Source organism: Talpa occidentalis, unplaced genomic scaffold (assembly GCF_014898055.3).
Source record: "Talpa occidentalis isolate TD23 unplaced genomic scaffold, MPIMG_talOcc4v2.1 talOcc4.12, whole genome shotgun sequence".
NCBI classification, from domain to species: Eukaryota; Metazoa; Chordata; class Mammalia; order Eulipotyphla; family Talpidae; genus Talpa; species Talpa occidentalis.
The window spans coordinates 7918526-7944584 of record NW_023601212.1 but is presented as its reverse complement, the minus strand read 5'-3'; the positions used below and the strand labels follow the sequence as shown (position 1 = coordinate 7944584).

Here is a 26059-nt window from a genome sequence, read left to right as displayed (position 1 = left end):
TGCCGCCCGCTGCTCCCCTCAGCAGTGTACTTGGTCCTTCTGCCTGCTCTGCTCCCCGCTCTGGCTCTGGTGAATTCTCTCATCCTCCTGCCCTTCTGACTGTACCCAGTGCTTGTATAAATAAATAAATCTTTAAAAAAACCCCAGAAATTTCTGAGGAAAAAGAGAAAAAGAGAGGCGCCTGCCTAGTCACAGCAGGGCAGGAGGGCTGCTCCTATTTTGCAAAGGGTAAATGTTTGTGAAAAGAAACACCTGCACAGGACAGGTAGGCAGGAGATCTCCCAGAATTCAAAAATTTTAACAAGAATAATGTCGATTCTGTGAAGAGGGGCTTTGGTCAGTCTTGTTCACAGCTATGTCCCTGGATCTGCAAGAGTACAAGCCGTAGTAGGTGCTCCATAAAATTAGGTGAACGAATCTGCTGTGTGAAAACCTGGCAACAGGACATTCCTGGGAGGGACGGCATATGCCAAGGCCCTGTGGTAGGGATGAACTGGCAGGGCATCAGCTGGTGCGGCTGCAGCTGAATAAGGGAGAGGCCCAGTAGGCGGAAGTGATTTGCACTGTGATTAACCCAGGCAGATGGTGGCCTTGGGGGAGCCACCCAATCCGCTTACCCAAAACCCCTTAATACTTCCACCATGCGGGTCACCCCAGTCCTCCTGTGTGCCAGCTGGCAGCCATGCCGGGGCTGGTGGGTGAGGAGGGGCCCCAAGGCTGGAGCCCAGCCCCGGCACTGTATGAAGAGTACCGCCCTCTGCCACTGGACTCGGTCCGCCTGCCCAGATACGCGCTGTACCTGCTGTTGGCCGCGCTCCTGGTGGTGGCTGTGGCCTATGCCATCGTTGGGCATCTCATCAAGGACCTCGCCCACGACCTGGCTGGTGAGCTGCTAGGTCCACCACAAGCCTGGCTTGGGCTAGTGCTGGGCCACTGAGGTGGGGGGTCTGAGGGCCTCTCTTGGCCCCAGAGCGGGTAGGTGGCAGCTGGGTCATTGGGAAGGCCGAGGTCCTTTTCCAGGTCCATGCAGTGGGGGAGGGCGGGCAGGGCCTGGGAAGACTCCTCACCAGGCTCCCTGTCGCAGACTGGGCTTTCGGGCCGAAGCCGGACCAGGGGGATGCCCCCCGGGAGCTGCGCCCCAGCCTGGAGCGGGAGGACCTGGAAGAACTGGACTTTGAGCTGGCCCTGGCCTGGCAGGGTGATGAGGACACTGGTGCAGCCCATGAGGGGGTTCCTGAAGAAACCCCCATGAGGCCTTCCCGCTGCCCCTCCATCACTTTCAAGGACCCACCCACCCGAAGCTCCTTCTGGAGGCTGCGCTGAGCCAAGCGTCCCTCGGGCCTGGGGACCCAATTCGGCCCCCTGTGGCCTCTGTATGACAGGACTTGTGTGCACCGGAGCCTTCTCTTGCCTGAAAAGGCTGTTTTCTTGGCTGACTGGCCCCAGTGGCTGGACACTGGCTACTGCCAGCTCCCACTTCCTCCCAATTCCCAAAGGCTCATGGCATTCAGCTTCTGCCAGGCTGTGGGCAATCTGTGAGTCATAACCCTGTAGTGGGGCAGCCAGGCGCAGGGCAGCCGGGGCGCCAGCAAATCTTTACACTCTCTCTGGCTCCCTCCGGCCTTCTCTCGTGGCCTTACCGCTCCTGTAGTCACGCGTCCTCCCGCAGCCGTCCTCCGTCGCTGAGTGATGCCGCCCTTACAGCCCTGCCCTCCAGGCTCAGGTGTGCGCACTTACGCAGGCGTGCGCACCCAGGCTCCAGGTGTCCACAACCAGGCACACGCGCCCCGCGGCCACGCTCCCAAGCACCCCTGCGTTGACACATCAGGGCCGCTGGTGACAGCCACAGAGGCTAGTGGCGCAGAAAGCCCTACAAACACTAAGATGATTTAAACAATAATAACAGCAGCCAGCCCTTACCTAGTGCTTAGTCTGTGCTCCTGTCTTGCTAACTAAGCCCTTGCCTTGCATTATCTCATTTAATCCTCCAGGTAGGAAGCCTCACCCCAGACGGGAAAACAGACATGCACAGCCCTGAAATGTCTTGGCTGGAGCAGAGAGAAATTTTTCTGGCAAGAGCCCACCCAGCAACCTCCCTTGGATAGCAGGAGCTCTGGGGTGGGGTTCTTCCTTCTACTCCTGTTCTGCTGGCCTCACCCCATCTTCTCCAAGCCCCACTTTCTACCTGCCACCTGATTTTTGGCTGCATCTGTCTATCTCTGGGGTTTGACTTCCTAATTAGTCCAAGGGCTCCCGGATGATTGTGTCTGTCACTTCCTTCCCTTCTGAGCTTTGCACAGGGCAGAGCACACAGTAGGAGCTTCACAAACACAATCAGCTTCCAGCTGGTGGAAGTGAACCTGTGGCCTGTTCTGGAACTGTGCACTGTTCTGTCTTCCTCTGCTGAGTGGCACATTTGCACTTCTGCCTGACCCCTTCTGCCTGAGCAGGCACCCAGAAATCTTTCCCCTCTCCCCTTTGGGGGTCATTCCTCCTTGTTGGCTTCAGTAAGGGAGGAGGTCTGGGCATACAGTAGGTGCCCCACAAATGCACCCAGCTCCCAAAAGCCCTGCAGAGTTGTCACAGGCCATGGAAGGGCAGTGCCTCTTCCTCCCCTTCCCTGACACCTGCTTGCCACGTGCCTGAGCTGTGGCTGTTCTGTGGAAGCTGGGGTGGGGTCCCCCTTCGCCCGGGGATGGGCCCACTTATCTAATCAACCCAGGACAAGGTTGACAGCCTGGAGGCTGAGTCAGTCTGGCCGAGTCGCCCGCTTTTTGCCTGCAGCTGGGGCTGGAGGTGGTTGGTGCCCATCCCTTCTTGTGCCCATGCTCATACCCAAGTTGCCTGAGGGTCCCCAGCAGAGGCTGGGCCAGGAGGAGGCGGCCTACACGATGATGAGGGAGGTGGGTTCAAATCCCAGCTCAGGCTATTTCTGTATCCCCTTGGTTTCCCAGGCTCCCTAGCACCCCTTTAAAGCAGAGCCAGTAGCTTTCATGGGGTGTTCAGAGGAGGAAAGCTCTGATGGGTAAAAGCACTGAGCCCCACGCTGGGAAGGAAGGTCAGGGCCACGGCAGCCGGGCTAGAGGTCCTTGGGGCGGGTGGCAGGGCGGAGGGGCGGGGCCCCTCGAGTTAATTGTTACACTGGGTTCAGAGTCTGGGCTCTGGGGGAGGCGGGGAGACACCAGCCAGGTGGTGGGAGGGAAGACCCCGTCCTTCTGGGCTGGGCCTGCCCCGCCCCATCCCCTGCACACCTTATCAGGGCCGGACACCTCGCCCACACGACTGCTGGCGGGAAGCGGAGGCTCCTCGTCAACCATGGAGACCCGGGAGGCCCTTCTTGTGCTCGGTGTCCTGCTCCTCTCCCCGGCCGAGGCCCAGCAGCGTAGGTCCCTCCTCTGGGGTGGCGGCAGGGTGGGGAGCTGGGCGTCATGGGGTGTGCTTGGTTGCGTGTTGGCTGTCTCCCTGTTTTCCGTGATGAGAAATGGAGACCTGTGAGCTCTGAGAGAGGCAGGTGGGGGTGCCGGCAGAAGCGGAATGTGGGCCGGCCCCTTTCGGAGCGCCCCCAGCCTCCACGCTCCCTTCTCACCCCGGAGCTCCCCTCCTCTGAGCCTCAGACCCCTCCTCTTCTCTAAAGCCCAGCCTCTTCCTAAGACCCCTTCTGCCTGAGCAGGCACCCAGAAATCTTTCCCCTCTCCCCTTTGGGGGTCATTCCTCCTTGTTGATGCCCACACTTCCCTCCTTCTGACAGAGAGGCGCCCGGAGCAATGGCTGGTGGGCCTGGCCGCGGTCGTGGGGTTCCTGTTCATTGTCTTCGTGCTCATGCTCGTCAAGCACATGTGGTGCTCAAAAGTGAGGTGGGACCCCCTCGAGCACCCCAAGCTACCTGCCCCCTCCTCCTCCCCTCTGCCTTCCTCAAAGTCCCCCCCCCACTTCCCAACCCTGTCAGCTGGTGTCCAGAGGTTTCCCCACTTCCCTGATGCTCCTCGGACCCCCGCCCCACAGCGCGGTCATTCAGTCTGCTGGCCTCAGCTTTCGGTGTGAGCCCCAGGCCGGGGAGACTGGGGTGAGGCTGTCTCCACCTGCCTCCTTCATTCATCCTCTCCCTCTGTTCCCATCTCTTCCGCAGAGATGAGAATGAGGAGGTCAGATTGGAGAGCAATTCATCTGAGGAGAGAAACCTGAGGTACTACCTGTGTGCGAATGTGTAGCTACGCATGGGGCCCAGGGATTCTGTGTGAACCTCTCCTGTGTGTATGTGGGGGGAGGGACAAATATGCAAAGATGACCTTTCCTTTCTTTGCCTCTGAAAGCACATTCCTGCCCCAGGGTCTTTGCACATCCTCTTGCCTTTTATTTGCCTGGTATCTTCTGGCTGAATCCTTCTCCTTCAGCCTCTGCTCAGATGCTTCCTCCTCGCAGAAGCCCACCCTGACCACCAGCCTTCCTGACACTTTACCCCACAGCGTGGCATCTTTCTATGCACTTACTGTTCTCCCAGACTCAGTCTCCTAAGGTCCTGACTGCTTCCCGGAGGAAACAGGACATGAGCAGGGCTGGGTGCTCTTCCAGGGCAATGTCCCAGCTTGGGCAAAAACTCGGGGACAGGAGTGGGAATGCAGGAGTTGGGGGGAGACCAGTCTGGCTGGAAGATTCTCAGCTGAGCCCAGGATGTGCCTGAGGGGGAGGTGTGGCCCTAACGGTTTGCTTGACTAATATCCAGCTCAGCCCCAGTGAGATGTGGTTCCTGCTGTCAGGATGTGCTAGATGGTCTCCCCTCCTGCTTCCGCGCTGGTGGTTCTCCCTGCTTGCTCGCCCATCCATCCATCCATCCATCCTTGCCTGCGTCCATCCATCCCTGCGTCCATCCTTCCTCCATTAAATGAGAGCGTCTCTGTTTCTTATTGTGGCCGGGGGCCTTTGTCTCCCTACAGTGAAGAAGGCAAGACAGAGAAGGGAAAGAAGAAGGAGAAGAAGGCAGAGATGCAAGGAAGGAGCAACTCGGGGCTGGAGCTGCATGAGTATGAGGAGCCCACAGACCAGAATGCCAGCTCACACTTTTAAAGATCACCTCCTCCTCCAGGCAGCCCCTCCAGATGACCCCCTCACACACCTTGTAAACAATGACCTGGACCTGAAGCCACTGAAATGACTCCCCCAGGGATGAGATACAAGACCCCAGTGAAGACACCTGACTCGTCCACACCTTCCTAATTTGTCCTGTCTGGCGATTTTTCTTTTATTTGGAGAGAAGTCCTGGTTGCAGAGACTGCCCCAAACCCTCACCATCTAGCTCATCCACCTGCTTCTTCCCACTGCCTCATTTCTTTTCCCTCTGCTGATAGCCCAGAGCCTCTCCCCTCCCATGAAGCCACAGGGTCTGCCTCTGGGGGCCTGGCATTAAAGAATTGATACGAGGCTTTTAGGGGGACTCCTGTTGTTTCTTGGGACGCTGTGTCTCCCTGGGGGAGGCAGCTTTGGTGAAGGGGCGGTGCCTAAGTGGGTGTGGAAGGTCTAGCTGCTCAGTGCCTGGATTTCCTGCGAAGACGAAACACGCCCTGGACTTGAAGCACCGAGTGTCACTCCTGGGACATCCCTGCCCCGCCCCACACCCCGCTTTGTGTGATGTGACTCCCTGTGTGGGAGCTGGACCTAGTGGGGTGCAGTGCCCCGTGGCCTTGCTATCATCTTGGGGAGGGACAAGCACGTCTCCCTCTTACTTTCCCCAGTCCCTGAACCTTGCCCTGTGCTTTAGTTATTTCTTAATGAGCACCTTGATAAAAGCTGGCACTGGGAGCTTTGGCCCCGCCAGAGCTAGGGCTTGGGTAGGCTCTGACTCGGGCGCGGATCTGCGGGCTAATAACACCTCCAGGGTTGTCCACCAGGGGGCGGAAAACCGTGTTATACATGCAGTAAAGGTCCAATAAATGCTCCTACTGAGCGTCTCGAACTTAACCTGCTTTCAGTCTCCACCAGAAAGCAGTGAGTCCCACTTTCCAGGTGAAAATATTGAGGCTTAGAAGGAGGGAAGCTGCTGGCCAGCTGTGGCTGGTGGCCAAAGCATGGGGGTGTTTGCAGACTCTGGTTAAGGTCAAATGTGGAGGTCACGACCTAGGAGCGGGGTGTTATTTCCTGTGGGGGGTGCTCAGCTGGGAGGATTGGTTTCCTCTGCAATGCTGTGTGGCCCAGGGGAGGTGACCTGATATCGCTGTGCCTTGAGTTGACTTCTGCGGAGGGTGAGGCTTGAAGGAGGCGTGGAGGCTTATGGGGGCTGCACAGCGCGCACTTAGTAGGTACTCAGGAAGTGAGTTCCTCACCTCTCCTGGGCCAATTTTTCTTCGGGATTTGGGGGCTCCTCCTGCCATGGCCCCGGCTGTGGGAAATGAGGTGGTCAAGGTGGGTCTCAGGGAGACAGGGCACTGGGGTGCTTGGGGCCTCATAGTCCTCCCCAGGGTACGGGATACCCAGGATGGGAAGGGGGCCCCATTCCTCAGTGCCTGGGGCACCCACCACTCCCTGCTCTGGGGGAGGGGGGAGGGACAGGCGGTGGGTGGGGGAGGGACAGGCAGTGGGAAGAGAACCCCATCCTCCACCATGTCCCCCGCTTTCTACCCCCCACCCCCTGCGCCCAGAGGAAGGGGTGTTGGGGTGGCAGCTGGAGGCTGCGCTGGCCTTCCTCTTCCTCATCGTCATCCTCACTGTGGTCTGTGCCTGGTGCAGCAAATCCTGCGACAGGTGCCCCCCCACTCAGCGGAGCCACTCCCCATAGGACCGCCACCACCCTTGGAGCCCTGCCTCGCCCTCTCCTCTCCGAGCAGTCCTTCCCGACGGGCAGGACGGGCAGGACCCAGCGAGTGGGTAGTTCTTTGATTCAGAATCAACAGGGGCCTCCCATCACCGCACTGACTTCCCTGCGCAGACCCACTCGCAAAAGGAGAATGGCTTCCACGAGAGACACTTGTCCTTCTCACAGGGGATCTGTCAAGTCTGTCGCTCCACCTTGGGTGCCTACCCGAACCCGACCTCCCACCTCTCCCTTCCTTCCTCTGCCATTCATCCATCCATCACCCATCACCCATCGCCCATGCATCCATCACCCATCACCCATCGCCCATGCATCCATCACCCATCACCCATGCATCCATCACCCATCGCCCATCGCCTATCGCCCATCACCCATCACCCATCACCCATGCATCCATCACCCATCGCCCATCGCCCATGCATCCATCCATCATCCCTCCCTCCATCCATCCATCGTCCATCCACCATCCAGCCATCACCCATCCATCATCCCTTACATCCATCCTCCATCCACCCCTACCCCCCACCCACCTTTCCCCCATATATGCCCGTGTCATCTGCTCATTTGCCCACTCGCCTTCTCAACCTGTCCACCACCAGTCAGTCCATCCCCTCATCTCCATCCAGTCACCTCGTGTGCATCCATTTGTCCATAGTTTTGAGACTCAGGAAGCTGGAGAGGCCAGAATGGGAAAGTGTAGTTTTGGCTCACGAGCTCAGCTTCCTTCCAGTTCAAACTGGGGCAACAGCCTAGCCTGGCTGAGCCCAGCCTTCCCATCCATACAACGGGGACAATAGCCATGCGTGACCCGGTTCCCAGAGGGTTGTGAGAGGCTTGGAACACTAAATCCTTATTAAATTGGGTTATCTGGGATCTTGTCTCCACAGCAATAGAGAAGAGGAGACTGTGAAAGAGAAGGGGAGGCAGCTGGGGGCTGGAGATAGAGGAGAAAGAACATGTAAAAGAACATAATGGGATATCCAGATCCTTCTTGTGAAGCCATCTTCTGCCTCCTCCAGGCAGCCTCCCAGAGAGGTCCCAGTACCTTCTCTGCACCCTACAAGTGAAGTCCTGGTCCTGGGGCCAGAAAAATGACTCCCTCTGAGGTTCAGAGCAAAGTGTCCCTGAATGAAGAGGGCCCAGGGCCTACCCGAAGCCTCGCGCAGAGGCTCTTTATACACTACTTGATTGTAAAACATCCCTCCCTAAGCTTGTTCTTCAAGCCTGGGGCTAATTCTTGAGCTTGGAAGCCCTCCAACCCCCAGGAGCACCTCACATCTCTAAAACAACCATCCTCCCCATCTCAAATCTCTACCCAGTCTTTATCTCAGGTATCTTTTTTTTTTTTTTTAACCTGTTGCCTGATTTTCTGCTTCGGATTTCGACTGCCCTCTGCATTTCATCAAAGAAACCAGCTTGCCCTGTGCCTCTCTGGATAGGAATCATTTGGTTTCCAGCCCCTTTCCTGGCCTTGGTTGCCTCCCTGCCGCGTGGGAGCGGAGAGAGGCGCCCCGCACAGCCTGCGCAAGACCCCCTTCCACACGCAAGAGAGGCGTGGAGCAGCGCGCAGGAGGGCCTACCAGTCTTTCCAGATCCCAGGGCAGACCAGCCCTCACCCTGCTGTCTTGCTTTGCTGTTCCTGGGTGTGAACTTTGAGCGGGCTCACCTGCAGAGCCGTTTCCTGGGAGATGAGGGCTCCTCCCCCCACGCGCTGAGTTTCCACTGTCCTGGAAGCCCCGACTCCCAGTGGTCTGGGGGGAGGTGTATCATCATCGCCTCCCCTTTTCCTGTCCTGCGCTTCTGGTGGCTCATGGAAATGGAGTTGGAGTCCTATTTTCTTGTGTGACCCTCAGGAAGTGACTTAACTTCTCCGGGCCTAAGCATCCCGTCCTGTAGAAGCAGAGGGTGGAAACTAGATCTTCAGTTGTCATGAGGATCAGATGAAATAATGCCTGCAAAGATCCTGGGCACAGAACCCCGAACCCCAAAGGCAGCAGGCTGTTCTGTTGAAATGGTCCTGTTGAAATGGTCACCCTCAGACTAGGGTCCCTGGAGAGTGGAGGGGGTGTTTCTGGACTGTGGCACTGGGAATGCAGTTTTCTGCCTCCAGCTTCCTCAGCGCTGTCTGGGGGGGTCGCTGCGGTGCCTGCGTCCAGTGGGTGGTTGTGGGGTTTACAGAAGAGGGGCTCATCTGACTCCTCCCCGTCTGCAGGGGTGGAACTTTTCCACTAGGGGGCGTCTGCGATGCTGAGTGGGGGAGTTTTACTAGGTTGTCACAAGTCTGTCCCCCTTTCATGATATTCAGTGGGGTGGTGCACAGCCTGCAGCTCTGGGTCAGCGCCGCAAAGCCAAAAATTGCTTCACTCCAGAGGCCAGTGGCTGGTAAACACTGAGCCTAGAGATCCCAAGCCACCTTCCTGCCCGTCTACTGCTCCAGCTGAGCTCCCGGCCCTGGACAGAGCCCCCCATTCCAGCTGAGTCCCCCAACCCCGTATGAGCCCTCACCTCCCACCGAAACCCCACTCTGGCTTAGCCTCACTCTCAGAGAACCTCTGCCCCCCACACTGATCCCCCCACCCTGGGGGAGCGGCGGTCCTGGCAGAGTCCTTCACCCCCACCCCTCCATAGAAGACCCGGTCCCAGGCCTGAAGCTCTCGCCTGACATTCTCCCCACCCCAGCTGAGGCCCCAATCTTGCATCCCCAACTTAGTCACACCCCCCCCCAAAGAAACTCCTGTTAGTGCGTCTTTCCCGCTGCAGGTAGGGGCCCGCCCGCTGAGCTGGGGGCTAGGTGGGGTGGGGGGCTGCACCTGCTCTGCCTGCTGTGCCTGCTCTGCCGGGGACCTGGTTTTGGGGCCAGGACGTCGGTGGGCCCGCAGGAGGTGCCAGAATCTCCCCTGATGGCAGCAGCGCCCGTGCCTGTTGGGGGCGGAAAGGAGAAGAGAAGGTGTCTGCAGCTGTCCCTGGGCTGCGGGAGGTCACGCGCATTCGGCAGCTGCGCAGGGAGCTGGGTCCCTCTCTGTCTGGCCTCCTCTGTGCACCCCAGCAGTTAAAAGGGTTACAACCCGTCCCTCTTCCACACGCTTGTTACAGGGTGGAAGGAGCCTGTGCAGCTGTGGGGTACCCATTTTGAGGGCTTCTGGGAGTCTCTGGGGAACTTGGAATTGGGGGCAAGATGGGAGGCAAGATCCCAGTCCCCCGAGAAAGGGACGTGACTGCCCAGCACACACAGGGTGCTCCCCTGCCCCACAGGCTCCATGCCCCTAGCCTTTGCTGTGCTCGGGGCATGGGCACTGCCAGCTGAGTGGTCCAGACCAGCATGGGAGAGAGCGGGGCTGGGGGTGCGGACCTCGCCTGGAATCATTTGGCTCAGGGCGGGGCTGAGAGGTTGTTCTCACCAGGTCGTGCTCCAGCCCGCCTCTGCTCCCCACCCACCTCCAGGGCTGCCCCTGCAAGTGCTCCCCGTGGCCTGGCCCTGCACGGCCTGCCCCTTCCAGCCCTGTACTCTGCGAAGCCCTTTCTCCTGGGAGGCCGAGGTGCGAATGTCACAATGTGATGACACAAATGTAGGAGGCCTTTCTCACCACTCACCTAGGCTGCGCGGTAAAGGCTGTTGGGAAACACACACACACACACACACACACACACACACACACCCATATATGCAACCTGTTGTTGACCTAAATGTCCTTACGCAACACATGACGGTATTTTACTTATTTTTAATGTTCACCATTTGTCCCAACCTGGAGGCGGGTCATTGTGGGCATTTTGTTCTTCAGAAATCTTTGCCGGAGGAGTGGAGTTTGTGGTATGTTCTTTTGGCTTGTTGTGCACTTATGGAAGCACTGAGTGTGGCCGGCTCCGCCCCGGAGCCAGGAAGAGGTAAATCCCTGTGCCTGGCACAAATCAGGTGGCCTGTGGACCCCCAGGGAATTAGCCGATCAAGGACCTGGGGAGTCCTGTGACTGGGCAGAGGAACCAGACTGGGGAAAGGCAGGAAGCCTTCCTGGAGGAAGATGATGTTGCTGCGGGATCTGATGGGGCTGCGCAGATGGAGGTGGCACTGGTGGGCACAGGGGACAGGTGAGAAATGGCCCATCCTAGGCGGGAAGAGCAGGCTGGGGCACGAGAGGGGCATTGCCAGGAAGGGTCTGGACCCTGAGCTCACCCAAAACCGCCCTCTAAAGGGGGTCCCTCCCCCTGGGCACCGCAGACATTTGGGGCTGGATGATCCCCTGTGGTGGGGCTGATGCAAGAAGCACCCCTGGTGAGGATGACCACAGATGTCCCCAGACACTGCTCAGTGTCCTCTGGGGGACATTTGATCTACAGCTTCCAGATCGCCGCCTGCTCCTCCAGCTTGGGGTCCCTGTCTCCTGCGGCCACTTGCTCCTCCATTCTCTTCCTTCTCTCTGACCCTGGACGTGGACCAGCTCAAGCAGAACACAGAAAGGAGGACCCAAAACAGCCAGAAAGAGTCAAAGCATAGCTTGTTTAATTTTTATACATTTTTTCTTTTTTTTGCCTTTTATTGAATTTTTATGGAACCCCCCGTTTTTCATTTTTTTTTTTTTTTTTTTTTGCATAGGGAAAAAAACAAACAAAATAATAACAGCCAGAGTCACTTTCTGTAAATGGTACTTAGGTAGGCGCATCCGCGAAAACCAAAATGACTGCGTAATATACAAGGTTATGATCAGAGTATGGCGTGCGGGAGCGGCGGGCGCGCTGGGCGGGGGAGAGGCCGGGCCTGGGCGTGCCCACGAGTCCCATGTCCCCCGTCCAGTCCCCCCCGTCGGGGGAAGGAGGAGGTGGGTGGCTGACCCAGCCAGACCTTCTCCTGACGTGGGTTTATGAGCATGTGTGTGTGTGTGTGTGTGTGCGTGTGTGCATGTGTGTGTGAGAGAGAGCGATCCGGTGTGCGCGGCAAGCAGAACGCGAGAAACAGAGTAAACTATCTTGGTAATATCAGTAAAATACAAAATGGAAAAAAAAAACTCAAAAAATATCTTGGAGGGAAGAAAATGAATAGCAACACCACCAAAAATTTTTGAGGGAAGAGGGAGGGAGGGAGGAGGGAAGGAGGGGGGGGTAGGAAGGAAATTCAGAAAAGAAAATGGGGCTGTTCCTCCTCCCTGCTGCCCCCCAGTGCCATGAGCCCTGTCCCTTGGACGCTCTGCTTGTCCTTTCCCCATGTGGGGCCCTGGGGTGTGGGAAGGCAGGAAGCTGGGGCGGATACCAGGACCCCTGGACTTGAAGGGGCTTTGGTTTTAGGGGACCTGGCTGGGACCCAAGATGGGCTGATGGGGTGTTGACATATTTGGGAGGGAGCTCTGGGGGTTCCCAACTGATGGGGGGCGGGAGCAGCTCCTGCCCCTTTGCAGTGGGTTCCTTCTAGCCAGGAAGAGATGGAGGCTGTGGGGAGGGTGGCAGCGTGGGGGTGCATGACTCACCTCCCCCCGGAGCCCTTCATCCTGTTGGATCCAGCCTCCACTTTCTGGAGGCCGGGGGGGCCCCCACGGAGCCGGGGAGGAGAACCCCAAAGCCGCACCAGCAGACATGTGAGGCACTGCTTGGGAAAGTCTGTTTTGGTATCGCTGGCAACAAGTTCTGCTGGTATTTCTTTGGGTCTGTCTCCCCGCCTCGTCCTGGGTTGGGGGGCACCTCTGGGGCTAGTCTGGACCCCACACTCCTAAATGCTTAGGGCTAGATTGGGGGGATGGGCGGGAAATGTGTGTCAGCTTGGAAGTGGGACTCTCAGGACGCGCCCAACCGGGCGGGCACTGGGGAGGGGGGCAGGGTCCTGGGAAGCAGGTGGAGGATGCGTCTTGGACGTCTCCCCCAACCCCCTCCGAAAAGAAAGTAGAAATCAGGGTCCAAGAGAGAATTCAGTCCAAAGTAAAAAGTAGCCACTGTATTATGAGAAAAAAATGTCAAACTTAATATATTTATATGTATGAACAGTATAGGCCTGCGCGGGGGCGCAAGCACCCCAGGGCCGGCGCGGGGGAGGGGCCCGCGCTGCCCTGCCCTGCCCACCTGGCCGCTGTCCAGCCAAGTCTGCCCGCCGCGGGAACTCTGCTTTCTCTGGGAACAGATAGAGCAGGGCGAGGATGCGTGGGGCTGAGGCTGGAATTGTCTGCTGCGTGGGGAGCTGCAGCGGCCCTCGGAGTCTCCTTTGGGGTTCTTTCGGGTCTGATTGTCTAGCTCAGGGCGGGGCTCTGGGCTCAGAACTCAGCCAGAACCTGGGCTCAGGGAGACGGTCCCGCTCTCCCCAAAGAGGGCCGGGTCTCCCTGCCCACCACAACCCCCTTTGCACCTTGGCTGGTGTCAGGCGCCCTCATCCGAGAATGGGGCGCTCTGCATATATTTCGGGAGCCTCCCCCTTCTTTCCCCCAGCGTGGGCTGCCCCCGGGTCTGGCTGGGGAGCCCTGAACGGGAGCGGCTGGCAGGGCCCAGTCTCTCCAGGGCGTGGACTGTGGGTGGGTGGGGGGCCGTGGGCTTGGGAGGGGATGGGGCTTGAGATGTCAGCTTCATCCATGTGAAAAAGAAAAAAAAACCAACACGCTGCTCCCCCTGGCCCCGCGGGGCGAGAGCGACCCCCTGCAGCGGCGGGCAAGGGTCCAGCTCTGGCACTTCCACTTTGCTCAGCCTGCTGGGAGGGGATTCTGCCCTATGGGGACCCTGTAGCTTTTCAAAGAAATGGGAACAAAAACCCAACCCCAGGGGAACACGCGCTGGGGGGAACTGCCTGCTGTGCCCTGCGAAGGCGATGGCGGAGCTGGGCGTGTGCGGCGGGGCGGGAAGGGTGATGCTGGGGTCCCCGGGCCCACGTGGGCCTTGGAGGGACCACAGGGTCCCAGCAGGGCCGCGAGACCCACCCCCTCTACCACCAGCTGCTCCTCACTCCGAGGGGCCAGGGGGAATGAAAACCAGAAATCAGTCACGTGGAAACACACGCCGGGCCCTCTCTGGCCAAGGGGCTGTTCTCAGGGCGGCCTCCTGGCGGCCGAGGCCTGCAGTCTGGGCTTCGGTGTCTCCACTCTGCAAGGCCCCACCCTGCCCGAGGCGGGCACAGGCCAAAGAATAGGAACCTGCTTGCCCACAGGACTTGCCGGGGTGGGGGGTCCAGGTGGGTGGTAGGGGGCGGAGGCCTGCCTAGTCCGGCACCCTGCAAATCACCTGCTATTGTCTCAGCTTTGGTAGAGTAAAAGGCAAAGTAAAAGAAAAAAAATGAAAAGAAAAGAAGGAAGGAAGGAAGGAAGAGAGAGAGGGCGGGAGGGCCGGGGCGGGAGGGGACAGAAGGAAGAGAAATAAAATCCGGGAAAAGACAACAGCACGGCCAGCCATGGACGGAGGCTGTGACTCGGTGCCCCGGCTGCCCCGCAGGGCCTCCAGGGCTGAGTAAGACCCACAGGTACAGACAGACAGATAATTGCATATATCGGGTTTGGTTTCTGTTGTTTTGTTTCCTACCGAATACCCGCCACGGTCACCGCTGGAAGACGTGGAGCTGGGCGTGGGCATGGAGCGGGCGGGAGGGGACTGCCACCCAGGGCCGGTCTCCAGGGGCGGGGGGCGAGGGGGTCCTTTGGCAAGAAGGGGGGTGCACAGGGGAAGAGAGGGGGACAGCAAACTGATCCTGAGCCAGGGGACGCCAGCCTGCGTGAGCGGGTGGGATGGGCGGGGGTCTGGCTGTGAGCGGGGCGGGCCTGCGCGGCCGCCCGGGGCCAGCTGTGCGGGCGAGCATGGCGTCTGGGGCGCTGGCCTGTGCTCCAGGGACCAGAGAAGCCCTTGCCCGGGGCCAGGGCGTGCCCCTGAGGTCTGTCCTCTGCGGTGGGCAGGGGATTCAGAAATTCCTCTGGAGCCCCGGAAGGGGTGGGGCTGGGGTGGGGCTGGGGTGGGCAGAGCACCAGGGAGCTCCCCCAATGCAGCGGGAGACTGAGGCAGAGCCGAGGGTGGGCGGGACTGGGGCAAACCATGGGGCGAATCTTTTGTGGCTTGCTCTTTTTTTAGCATGTGATTTTTTCCTTCTTCTTTTTAATTTTAAATTATTATCTTTTTTACAAATAGAAATACATCCCTTTTTAATTTTTATTTTTTATTTCATGTCATTGTTTTGTCTTTTTTTTAACTACACGAGCAATGCATGCAGCTATCTGTGTGCGTTGATATTGTTTAAGGTAATACTTATTTTCTGAAGGCAAGGCACATCATGTGGTAGAAAATTTCGTGCAAATTAGGAAACATGGAATTTTTTTAAGTTTTTTTTGTATCTTTTTTTTTTTTTTTTTAAAGAGGATGTAGTGGTGGGGGCGGGGGCTGGGCTATCGGGAAGGAGATAGAGCCAGGTATAATTTGCCATGCAGTATCAGCCGCCACGAGCTGACGTCAGCAGCCAGGTCACAGGAACCCTCGATTAAGCACCATGCAACGTTAGGTAGCTGGGGGCTGCCAGGTGCCCCTCCCCTCCCCCGCCTACCTGCACCCTAAGGTTCCCGGTTGAGAAGTTTCCGGGTGCCTCAAATGCACTACCCGCCCCTCCTGCCCTCCCGGAGAAAGGCCCAAGCTTTGGTTCCCGAAGGCCTGAGGGGCCCTGGGGACAGAAGAATGGACCCAGGGGGGTTCTCCACCCTCTCCGGCAATGGGAGGGCTGGGAGGGGTTGGATCTTGGGTCTTTCTCTAAGATCGAGTGGGTTTACCAAGCCCCTGGGGCTGGTTTGGGAGGAGAGTCCGGTTTCTGGGGAAGTGGGAGGAGGCTAGTCGGGCCAAGGAACTGGGAGTGGGAGCGGAGGGCCAGGCTGGGAGCAGACAGGCTTGAGGCCCTGCCCAGGGCCATGGCTTTGGCCTGAGCCCCAGGGTGGGGGTCGTGGTTGGGGGAGATATTCCCTAGCGCCAGGCATGAAGGAGGCCGGTGGGGGCTCAGGTGGACGGGCCGGGAGGGGTCCGTGTGTTTCGGTTCATTAACCCTAGAACACTTAACACCCCCTCCCGGGCCGGGTCCACCCGGGATGACCACCTGGGGTGAGGGCAGGGATGGTGCCAGGGAGCCGGGGTGGTGGGGGCACCCGGCATCCCCAGCTTAGTGTTTTGGGAACGGCTCAACGGAAAACATTTAGCAGATGGGAGATCCCCTACATAGCCCCCCCAGATGCTGGCGCCAAATCCCCTCCCAGGACACCCCCCACCCCACTCCAGGCTCATGTGGACTGCACTTGGTCCGGCCGTCTCTCCTTCTGGGGGCCCAGCTTCGAGGCACCTCCCTGGCTGTGCCCCACTTCAGGGGGGAGATGAAAGTGCAAACCGTGGTCCCCCTTTGGGCTGGGGGGCACCAGGGAGGGGGGGTGTCGCTCCAGGATGTAAGGCACTGGCAGAGGAGGCGTGGGGGCCCACCAGCTTCCCCAGACCCCACCCCCGCGCCCCAGCATGGCAGGACGCTCGGGAGATGCCCAGCTCTGCCCCTCGGAACCCCTTGGGGGTCCCATCTCTCTAGCTCTGAGGGGGGCATAGCGATGAGGGGTTGGTGACTGGAGGTGGCCAGGTTGCTAGGGGAGGGGTGGAGGATGCCCTCGGCCACTCGAGTCCCAGCTGGACAGAGGGGTGGGGGTGGGCGGTGGGAATCAGGCACTTAAACCACTCGCTCTCACCTCCCACCTCCGTGGGCTGCGTGGGGGGTCCACTCCTCCCGACGTGGGTGGAGGCTGTGGACACTGCCCCTCTCTCCCGGAGCTCCGGGCCCCTCGTCCCCCCACCCCAGCCCCTTCCTCGGAAAGTGCATTTCTTACAGTGTGTGCAACATGGATCCCTCCCCTGGGGGTGTGGAGCCAGGCCAGGAAGGGGTGTGGTGGGGGGGGTGGCCTCCTATGCTGAGGGGTGGGGCTGGGGGTCAATTGCATAGAGACATCTCCTCCCAAACTGGGCAGGGGAGGGGGCTGAAAGACCAAGTCCGAGTGAGTGAGCAGTCTCGCGGCGGGCGCGGGCAGGGCGGAGGTCCCGGGCCCAAGGCAGGACACTCCTGAGAAAGCCTCTGCCTCTGCGCCTCCCCTGGTGACGGCCTGGGTCTCCCCACAACCCCCTTCTACTCTTGTCACTTCCCTGCCCTCCGGTGGCCGCTGCTGCCCTTGCCGAGGGCGCCTGCCACCCGGTTTGGCAACGCCACGTGGGGTCCTGCCAAAGTCCCAACGGAGGCGGTGGGGGCGTGGGGAGAGGTGGCCTCGCTGGGCCCTGCCCCGCTGCCAGGCGCGGGCACCAGGCTGTGCTCACCTGGTCCTGGGCAGCGGCAGGGGCAGGCAGGTTCCTTCCAGAGAAGCAGCGGAGAGGAGATGAATAACTTAGGAGGGCGCACCCTGCGCCTTCTCGTCGCGGGAGGGGCGCCGCCCGGCCCTGGTCCGCAGAGGCGCCCGAGTCTTTACCTTTCGTCGACTTGGTTGGGTGGGTTTATTCTTTTTTCCCATTTGTCTTTTTTTCCTTTTTTCCTCCTGTGTTTATGTGTCTGTGTTTTGTCTTTCGGCCGGGCTGGGAGTCGGTGGGATTTTCTTGCTCGCTTTAACTTTCCACCAAAAACGTGGGCCGGGGGGCAGGCTGGGCAGTCCCCCGGGATTCCCGGGACGAAGGAGAGGGCGTGGGACAAAATCTTTCTTATCCTAGATACCAGGACTGGGGGGGGGCGATGGGGACACAGAGAGAGAGAAAGGGGGAGAGAGAGAGACATGGTGGTCAAGCTCTGCTGCCGACCTGACTCACCCCTGCCAACCCCCGGGCCCACCACCCGTGACCCTGGGCAGTGACTTGCCCAGCGCAAGGGCTGCCGGGTGGAAACCCAGGACGCGGCGCGAGTGGAACTCCTCTCAGCAGGAGTGTGTCCCGTGCAACTTTTGGGATATACTTAAATTAAACAGAATTTTAAGACATTTTTCATTTTCTAGAATTCCAATTTAGCTGAGCATCCTGAATTTTATTTGTTGACTCTACCAACCTGACTTCAGAACCTCGTTGTCCTGAGCGTAAACCGGGGGAGGGGGCGCGGGGCCCCCATGGCACCCCGCCCCCCGGCACAGGGAGTCCCCACACTGTGGCCAGGGCTACTGGCTTACTGTTTCTTTTAAAATAAACGTTTTCCTATTTAATGATCCCCCCAGAATCCCTTGTGAAGGATGGAGGGTGGCCCCCACCGCCTCTCTATTTCTCGTGACAAAGACTGGGGCTCAGAAAAGTCAAGTAACTTGCCCAAGGCCACCAGCGTGGCCAGAAGTCAGTCCTCACTCTCTCCCCATCCCTGGGGTTGATGCTTTAGTCCACCTTCAGGGACTGCTCACCAGGGCCCCTGAGCGGGGGCTGTGACTCCCCTTACGGGAGGGCACAGCTCTGGGCTTGCTCGGTATCCACAGGGGAGACCCTGGACTGACCTTCGCTTCCCCTGGGAATACATGCAAGCTGGTCATTGTGGGGTGGGCCTGGGGACCCCCTTCCGGCCCCACTGAGGTCAAAGGCAGGGCTGTTCCCCCAACTCCTACCATAAATGGATTGTGCCCCCTCCAACCAGGCCATCCCATCAAACCGGCGCCACTGTGGTTCCCAGCCCCTCATCTCCAGTCAAGTTCAAGTTCATCTAGGCCATTACCTCATGTCTGGTTTCCGTTGGCAACCAGACAGCCTCCCGGCGTGACCTCCCCTGTAGTGACCTCCTCCCTCCCCTCCAAGGCCCTTTGCCCTTCAGGTCTGACCCTGTAATGAGGGCAGGGGCATCCTCAAAATCCAGTCCCTTCCCTCAGCCCCACCCCACCCCGGGCTGAGGGTGCAACTGAGGCAGCGCAGGACCAGGGGTGAAGTCCAGGCTCTGGCGTCCCTCTGGCCTGGCCAGAGCCACCAGTGGGCAGCTTTGGGCATGCGGTTCAGGCTCTCTGGCCCTGACCCTCACTTCACTCATCTGCTGAGGGGGCGAGATGGACAGAAAGCTGGTGTCAACTGCGCGGCTGGGGGGTGGGGAGCGGTGCCCAGGGAGCCCCACGGGAGACAAAATGATGATGGCTGAGCACTGGGAGGGACTGACGGTGAAAGACTGGGGCGTGGGGGTGGAAAGGTGGGTAACTAACATGGGTGTGACCAGCTGGCATTAATGGGGGGCCCTGAGGAGGGGAGGGATATTGACGGGGAAGGGGCACTTACCGGGCAGGAGACAGAAAGGAGGGGAAGAGAAGCCTGCAGGCCGGCGGGCAGCCACGAGGCCGGCAGAGGAAAGCAAATCTGCAGAGTAATGACGCTGGAGGCAGAAGTGCTGACTTGGTCAGAAAGGACAGGCCTCTCGGCTCTGAGTGTGTGCGTGTGCATGTGTGTGTGCGTGTGCATGTGCGCGTGCGTGCGCGTGTGTGTGTCCTACCAGAGAGGGAGGTAGGGTTTCAAAGCTTCCTGTAGGAGTGGGGCTGGCCCCACCTGGGGACTGGGGTGCCCTCAATCCGGAGACTGGTGGCTCAGCCTGGGCAGCACTGACGGGTCCCTTCCACCTGACCTCCCCCCCTTCATCCCGATGAGGGACCTTGCCTCTCCCATCACCCAGGCCCTCCTGGGAGTCTCTCTCCCTCCCTTGTTGCCCATCTGCCAACACCAGCCCAGCAAGTTCCTTCCAGCTCCCAGAGCTCGCCGAGCTCCTCCCTCACTCTAACCCCTTCCATGGCTGCCAACGGCCCCAGGTCAAGCCCAGAACCTTTCAGTGTCTTTCACATTCAAGCTGTTTCTCCGTCACTTCCAGCCTTTGTCACTGAGCCCCCTGTCTGGCTGGCCTTTGCCACCTACCCTGGACGGCCCCCTTCTCCTGAGTTCTACCAGTCGAAGTCTCACTTCAGGGTCCCCATTGGGCCAGCTGGCCAAGGGAGCCAAAGAAATGTGTGGAACCCAAGGCCTGCCTCAGTGTCCCTCCCCTCCCACCAGCACCTGGGCCCTAGGGAGCGGGTCAGGTCAGAAAGCACCCCACACCCACCCAACACGGAGGCTGACAATGGGGTGGGACAGCAGAAGGGGAAGGGTTAAGTGGGTCGGGTCCTTCTTTTTTATTAGCCTTGGTTTCTGAAGCAACTAGTACCTTCCTGATCTGCAGGGAGAGGAAAAGCGCGGCTCCCTGAGCACTGGGGGCAGGGAGAGAGCAGGGCTTGTCCAGGGTCTTAGAGGGGGTGGCCACAGAGACCCCAGAACCCAAAGCAGAGAATCCTGAGGCCACCCTGGCTCATTTGCTGGGGGAGCCTGACCATGTGACTCCTCTGTTGGGATACCCATTAGGCTCTGCTAGACGGGACACTTGATATTGGGGGTGTGAGCAGTTATGTGGGACAGTCTTGGCCTTTCAGAGTCCTGTCCGGGTGGAGCCACTACCCCAGTGCTCCAGGCCCTTCGAGGGCTCTCTAGGAGGTGACAGAAGAGACAGGTTCAGAGTGGGCAAGGCAGAGCCCTGGTCTCCTGACCCAGCACCCCCTGCAGAGGGCTGGGCAGGGAGTAGGGGCCCTGCAGGACCCTCCCCCCACACTCTGGTCCTCCTGAGTGCCAGTAGCAACTGGGGCAGCCTCAGACGCTTCCCCAGGGAGCCAGGCTGTGTTAGAAGGTTCCTTGGACCTGGTTCAGAAGCTGATTCTGGTCTCAGCCTGGGTTACCTCTTTACCTCCTCCTGGCCCCCTGCTCACGGACTCTGCTGCAGGCGCCCCCTGCCCCCCGCCACAGCAGCCAGATGGTCTGTACAGATCCCGGCTCTGGGGTTCTGGTGATCTGTAGAGCCCCGAGCTAGTCTCTCTGGGCATCCTGGCCTTGGCAGGCTCACAGAGGCCGCTGATGTCCTGGGCCGGGAACCTGCAACAAGCTCCACCCTGACACACCCAGGTGCAGCCCCCAGCGCAGACGCCACCCGCCAGCACACTCCTGGCTTGACACAGCAGACTTGGACCCCTGAGCCGAGGCTGGTGCTGGGGACACACGGATGGAGCGGTCCCTTGAGGAAGCCGGGAAGCCTGGAGTCTGTCTGGACCCTGGGGATCCGCCCGTCGCTTCTGTGCAGCCTCGGGCAACTGGACCCTCCTCTCTGAACCTCCTTGTCTGGTCCTCAGCCCTCCCTTCAGCCTTCAGCTTCAGTAATGCCAGTCCGGCCCCTGCCACCCTCCCACCTCACAGTTAGAGCCTGGGGTGCAGGTGCTATACCTGCAGGCCCCATGCCCTGCCACAGACTGCCTCAGTTTCCCCACCTGCACCTGGCTAACATCCTGGAATCCTCTGCTACCCGTGCCCTCCTCCTCCACAGTTCCTCTGGCCAGCAGCACGGGAGGGGGTGAAGGCTGGGGGACTGAAAGTTCAGGTTGATGTGCTGTGTGATCCTGGGCAAGTCCCCTCATCTGTCTGGGCCTCAGTTTCCCCATCTGTACAGATGTGGAGGGGAAGCAATAACCTGAAGCAGCTCTAGGTGAGAAGTGGCCGGCAGGCTAGGGGCCGTACCGTCATCCTGTCCTCTGCAGCTAGGGGACATGAGGCCATGACAAGCTCTTGTGCCTCAAGGGGAAGCAGGGCAGGGGCTCGAGGCCCTGAATGGGTGTTGGAGGGGGTCACTGTGCCGGGTTGCAGCTGGGGCTGCAGCAAGAAACCCAGCAGGCCGGTCTCTCCCTGCACACCCCCTGCAGGCCCCTCTGCCCTGCCCCTCCCACCCCCCCACCAGCTGGCCCGTCGGCCCCTACCTGTGCCTGATAAATGCCCGCTGGATCCCTTGGTCCTAATCCCACAAAGGAACGGTTTGCAGGGGACGTGCCGGGCGTAGAGTAGGCTGCGGGGAGGAGAGAGACCGAGAGCCCGTTAGCGAAGAGGGCCACGCGGGAGCACCCAGAGAGAGTGGCCGCTTGCCCAGGGTCACACAGCACCCGGTGCCTCCGAGCTCGCTGACCGCCCCTGGTTGTTGCGGGCACCCCCAAAAAAGCCCACGGTTGCGGGGGAGGGACCCGGGGTCATGCGGGTGGGCTGTCTGTTGGGGGGAAGGCAGAGGATGAAAGATTCATCATTCAGAAACCACCTGTGAATTATTCAGGGTGTTCCGCTGCCTGGTCCGCCTGCGCCTGCGCCGGCGCCCCTTGCGGGCGCGTGAATTATTGAGGGCATTTTACTTATTAATTTTCCTCCTGGAGAGGACATGGGGAAGACTGGTGTGTGTGTGTGTGTGTGTGTGTGTGTGTGTACACACTTGTATATCTATATATACTCACACACTTGTATTTTAACTTCACGGATTACATTCGGCTGGTGAGTGAATATTTCACAACCTGGTGCTCCGAGGCGGGCTTGGGGACCTCAGACAAGCTGGGACCAGGGAGGCAGGAGGGTCCCCTTGAGGTCTCAGCCTGGAGGCGAGGTGGGTAAGTTGGAGGCAGGGGTTTGGGGAAGGGGATGAGGGATCAGGCTGGACTTACAGCTGGTGCAGGAAAGGGAATCATGTTTACTCTGCATCTATTAAGCACCTATCATACGCCAGGCACTGGGCATGATCCTACTTAACCTTCAGCGGCCTCTCTGCAGCAAACACGATTGTCACCCCGTTTCTCGGACGAGCAAGTAAGTGGAGCAGATGGTGACCCACATACAGACGCTGCACTCCGTGTTCCCCCGACCTATGTTACCGACTGGCTCCCCACCACCCTGCCAGGGGACACTGCCCACCCCACTCTATGGCTGGGAGCGCTAAGGTTCAGAGAGGGAGGCCATTTGCCCAAGGTCGCACTGGGGGTGAGCCGCAGAGGCAGGATTTGAGTCCTGTATCCAACACCTGGCCCCTGTGCTGGAGGCACTGTCCTGGGTGTGCTGGGCATCGAGGGTGGGGAGGACAGGCGGGGGCCAGGTGAGGACTGCGTGTGGGGTACGGGGGCTGAGGGGGCCTTCTTGCACAGGTGAGGGGAAGGAGCAGTGGTGGCATGGGGTGAAGGGGAGACTGAGATAGTAGGGAGAGGTCTGGGGGCTCTGAGCTTTCTGTCCAGGGCCACCAACTCGGGCAGTTCGACTTTCAAGGGGCCGGGAGGCCCTGGGTGCCGGGCACCCAGTGAGAGGATGGTGGGGTTGGTGCCCAGAGGGAGGCAGCTTGGAGGCAGACAGATGGTCCGCCGAGGCTGTACCGGGGCCCAGGGTGGCTGGGCACAGCACCACCGCTAATGGGATACATCCAAAATGGGGGTTCCTGGGAGCTACCTGGCTTGGATCAGCCCTGGACTGGGGGGTGCATGAGCAGGGGGGTGCAGTGAGCGGGAATCTAACTACATCCAGAGAGAAGGCCACCAACCCAGCGCCTTCTACCGGGCTGTGACCTGAAACCACATACAGAGAGCAGAAAGTTCTAGAAGGTGAAATAGCCAACAGAACGCCTTCTGGGTGTTAGGTACATCAGCAAGTAGGTGAGGACTGTCCCTTCTCCTGTGTAACCCAGCTGGGGTCACCGGTGGGAATAGGAGCCAGGTAGCTAGTTTTCCCAAGAACAGAGAACTCTGGAATTTTCATGCGAAATGCTCTATTTGGAAACCACCACAGCTTCTCATTCACTACAAACGAAAGGCATCCGGGCGGGTGGAAGGGGCAGGTCTATCCCTCAGGCCACCAGCCCGACATCTTTGTCTAATGCCAGCTGCTCCCAGCACGAAGGCTTAGCGGCTCAGGGTGGGCACGCAGGGGAACCCAGACCAATGAGGGCAGACCCCAGACTTACCCCAGGCTTGCTGCTCTGGCCTGTCATCCCCTAAGGCTGCCTGGGCCCTGAGTGGACCTGATCTCATGGCCCCCCAGGCCAGTTCCCACAGGGCCAGGCCTGAGCCCTGGACCCCAGCACCGCTTCCGGAGTGCTTACAGGCTGAGCTCTGCGACGTGCTTCCTCCCTCGGAGGTGGGTTTGGTGGCAAAAGGGAGTGCCAGCCGCGGCAGCCCCGGGGGCGGGGGGGACAGCATCTGAGCGGAAAGGCAGTGACTGGCCATTTTGAGCTGACCACTTCCATTTAACTGGGGGGACAGAGAGACAGGTGGTTAAGGCGGCGGCTGCCCCTCTGCCTCGGGCTGCTGTTTGTGTGGCCGGGACGGGTCTGGCGGGCGCCGCTTGCTTGAGCCTGCGCGCCTCCAGCATCGCCTCCTCTTGAAGCCACTTGAAACCCACTGGCTTTCCTTCCAGATGATGTCGCCTCATCCTAAACCTCACTTGACCTGCACGCGTGTTTCCTCGTCCACAACCAGCACGTCCTCAGCTACCCCCGCGCCTGTGGTTCCGAAACCCTAAAATCCCTCAACACCAAAGGCTTTTTGCTGGCCAAAGCCAGCCTGAGCTGCAGCTATGGTGTCTGATTTCGGGAGCCTGGTAGAACTGGTGCCCAGTTCTAACAAGGGAAATAACTGTCCTCCCACCCGGTGCGGGTCCGAGCACTTGGGACGAGGGGCTCCGGCCCCGCCGCTCACAGAACCTTCCAAAGCAGATCTGCATCCTCCGACGGTGGCCGTGTGGGGTGCCAGGGCCCCAGGGAGGACGCCGGGGGCCACGGGTGTGCGCTGCAGGAGCCCTGAGGGGCGGGGGGAGACCCATGCCCTCCACTCACCGGTCCAGGCTGCTGGCTGGCGGGGTCGCAGGCCAGTGAGACGAGATCTTTGAGCGGGTCCTGGGGGTTGAGGTGAGGCGGGTAGCGGATGGCCGTGTGCGGGAAGTAGGTGGACGCGGTCTGAGGCAGGATGGAAGTCGTGGGGAAGTGTAGTGCCGAGGACGGGTGGGGACTCCGGGCAATCCCTGTGGAGGTGGACAAGGGGGTGGTCAGCGGGGGAGGCGGCCCTCCTGGGGCCCTTCCTCTGTGTCCGCCTGACGCTTGCGGGCGTGGGCCAGTCGGCATCTCGGCGTGAGAACAGTAATCATGACGCGCCGGTACCCTCGTCAGCTCCACACTCTGCTCTGCTCACCCCACTGGGGTCTGGTGTCACCCTTTTGTTTTGTGAACCGAGGATGACACGGTGGCCCTCAGAAGCTGCGGGCTGCACAGCAAGCAGGTGGCAGACACAGGGTTTGTGCCCAGGTCACCTGGCCCCACGCCTTTCTTAACCCCTGGCTCCACCGGCTTTCTCTGTAGTGGGACTGGGCGGTCAGTATTTCCTTCCAGTTGATATATAATTTTCACACCATAGAATTCACCCTTTCAGTGGTTCTTTAGCGCACTCATGCAGTTGTGCCACCATCATCTTCACCTTTCAGAACGTTCCCATCACCCCCAAAAACCCCTTCCCATCAGCATCACCCCTACCCCCTGGGTCCATGAACCCCTCATGACCCTGGGGCTGAGCCTGTTCTGGGCGCTTCTCATCAATGGACTCACACACCGCGTGGCCCCGCGTGTCTGGCGTCTTGCACTCAACACGGGCTGTGCGTCCCTTGAGTGTGACATAAAGGGACCAAGTTGAGGGGTGAGGTCCAGGCAGTGAAGCCAGAGAGCATAAAAGTGGAAACTGAGGCCACAGGAGACTGAGTCCTGAGTCCTGCCTCTCACGGGGGCTGGGACCAGGCCTGGATGCTTTCCACCACCTCCAGACTTCCTGGCTGCAGCAGTGCAGCTGGTGGTCAGACTGCGGGTGGGACAGGTCGGGGCCCAACTGCCTCCACCACCCCAGCTCCGCACTCACCACTGTGCACGGCGATGACAGGCCGGTGGTGCTGGGTGAAGCCTGAGAGGCGTGGCGAGTCCTGGGGAGACGGGCTATTGAACGGCGACTTGTCCATCTCTGTTTTCTTCACTGGGGATGAGATGCCTGTGTGGGCAGCAGGGCCAGAGGGTCACAGGCCTGTGGGTGGGGAGGTGCCACCCCAGGACTCCTGGACTTCTCCCCTGGCTCTGCCTTTCAACCTCCAGGGAACCTGTGGGCTGGGGGCTGAGAGCCCATTTCACAGAGGAGCAAACCAAGGCTCAGAGCAGAGAAGGGGGCTTCCCAGGGTCATGTGACCCCTGAGATGAGGAGCCAGTGCCAACAAGGGCCCCGGGTGTCACTGCCAGGCCCGCATCTTTTCCCCTCCCCTAGTCAGATCAGTTCAGGTTGCTCTGAGCAGCTGGAGGAGCCAGAGCTCCAGAGCGGGTGTCAGGGTGAACAGAGAGGAGTCCCCTGCCAAAGCCAGTCGGGCCGGAGGAGCTCCGCGCTCAGTCCCTTCATCGGTACCAGGGAAGAGAGCACCTTTCGTCCTGGAGGGTCAAGTGAGACACACTGGGCGGGGGTTGAGGGGAGGGGCCTAGTGCGGCCCACC

The 26059-nt window shown here is 59.8% G+C and overlaps 3 protein-coding genes across 6 annotated transcripts in view; 2 read left to right on the top strand and 1 right to left on the bottom strand.

Annotated features, from left to right (window-relative positions):
- Window positions 1–679: 679 nt before the first annotated feature.
- SMIM44 (small integral membrane protein 44) lies at window positions 680–1424 on the top strand. The gene is made up of 2 exons (XM_054693934.1): window positions 680–884; window positions 1085–1424. Exons 1-2 carry the CDS (start codon window positions 683–685, stop codon window positions 1321–1323), a joined length of 441 nt encoding a protein of 146 aa, XP_054549909.1. The 5' UTR covers window positions 680–682; the 3' UTR covers window positions 1324–1424.
- A 1780-nt stretch (window positions 1425–3204) lies between these two features.
- On the top strand, window positions 3205–5411 carry SMIM24 (small integral membrane protein 24). Its single transcript, XM_037504234.1, has 4 exons — window positions 3205–3382; window positions 3749–3854; window positions 4127–4183; window positions 4932–5411. The coding sequence occupies exons 1-4, from the start codon at window positions 3316–3318 to the stop codon at window positions 5059–5061; spliced, it is 360 nt and encodes a 119-aa protein (XP_037360131.1). The 5' UTR covers window positions 3205–3315; the 3' UTR covers window positions 5062–5411.
- A 9124-nt stretch (window positions 5412–14535) lies between these two features.
- Window positions 14536–26059, bottom strand: part of NFIC (nuclear factor I C) — a 73050-nt gene continuing 61526 nt past the window's right edge. For 2 of the 4 annotated variants that reach the window (XM_037505043.1, XM_054693050.1), the window contains exons 7-9: window positions 25447–25572; window positions 24381–24565; window positions 21514–21593 (exon numbers count right to left, since the gene is read on the bottom strand). In XM_037505043.1, the coding sequence (XP_037360940.1) occupies window positions 21543–21593; window positions 24381–24565; window positions 25447–25572 (362 nt within the window). In that variant the 3' untranslated portion in view covers window positions 21514–21542. Of the gene's footprint in view, window positions 17462–21507; window positions 21594–23648; window positions 23797–24380; window positions 24566–25446; window positions 25573–26059 lie in introns of those variants that run through there. The other 2 variants (XM_037505045.2, XM_037505044.2) reach the window with 2 other exon arrangements.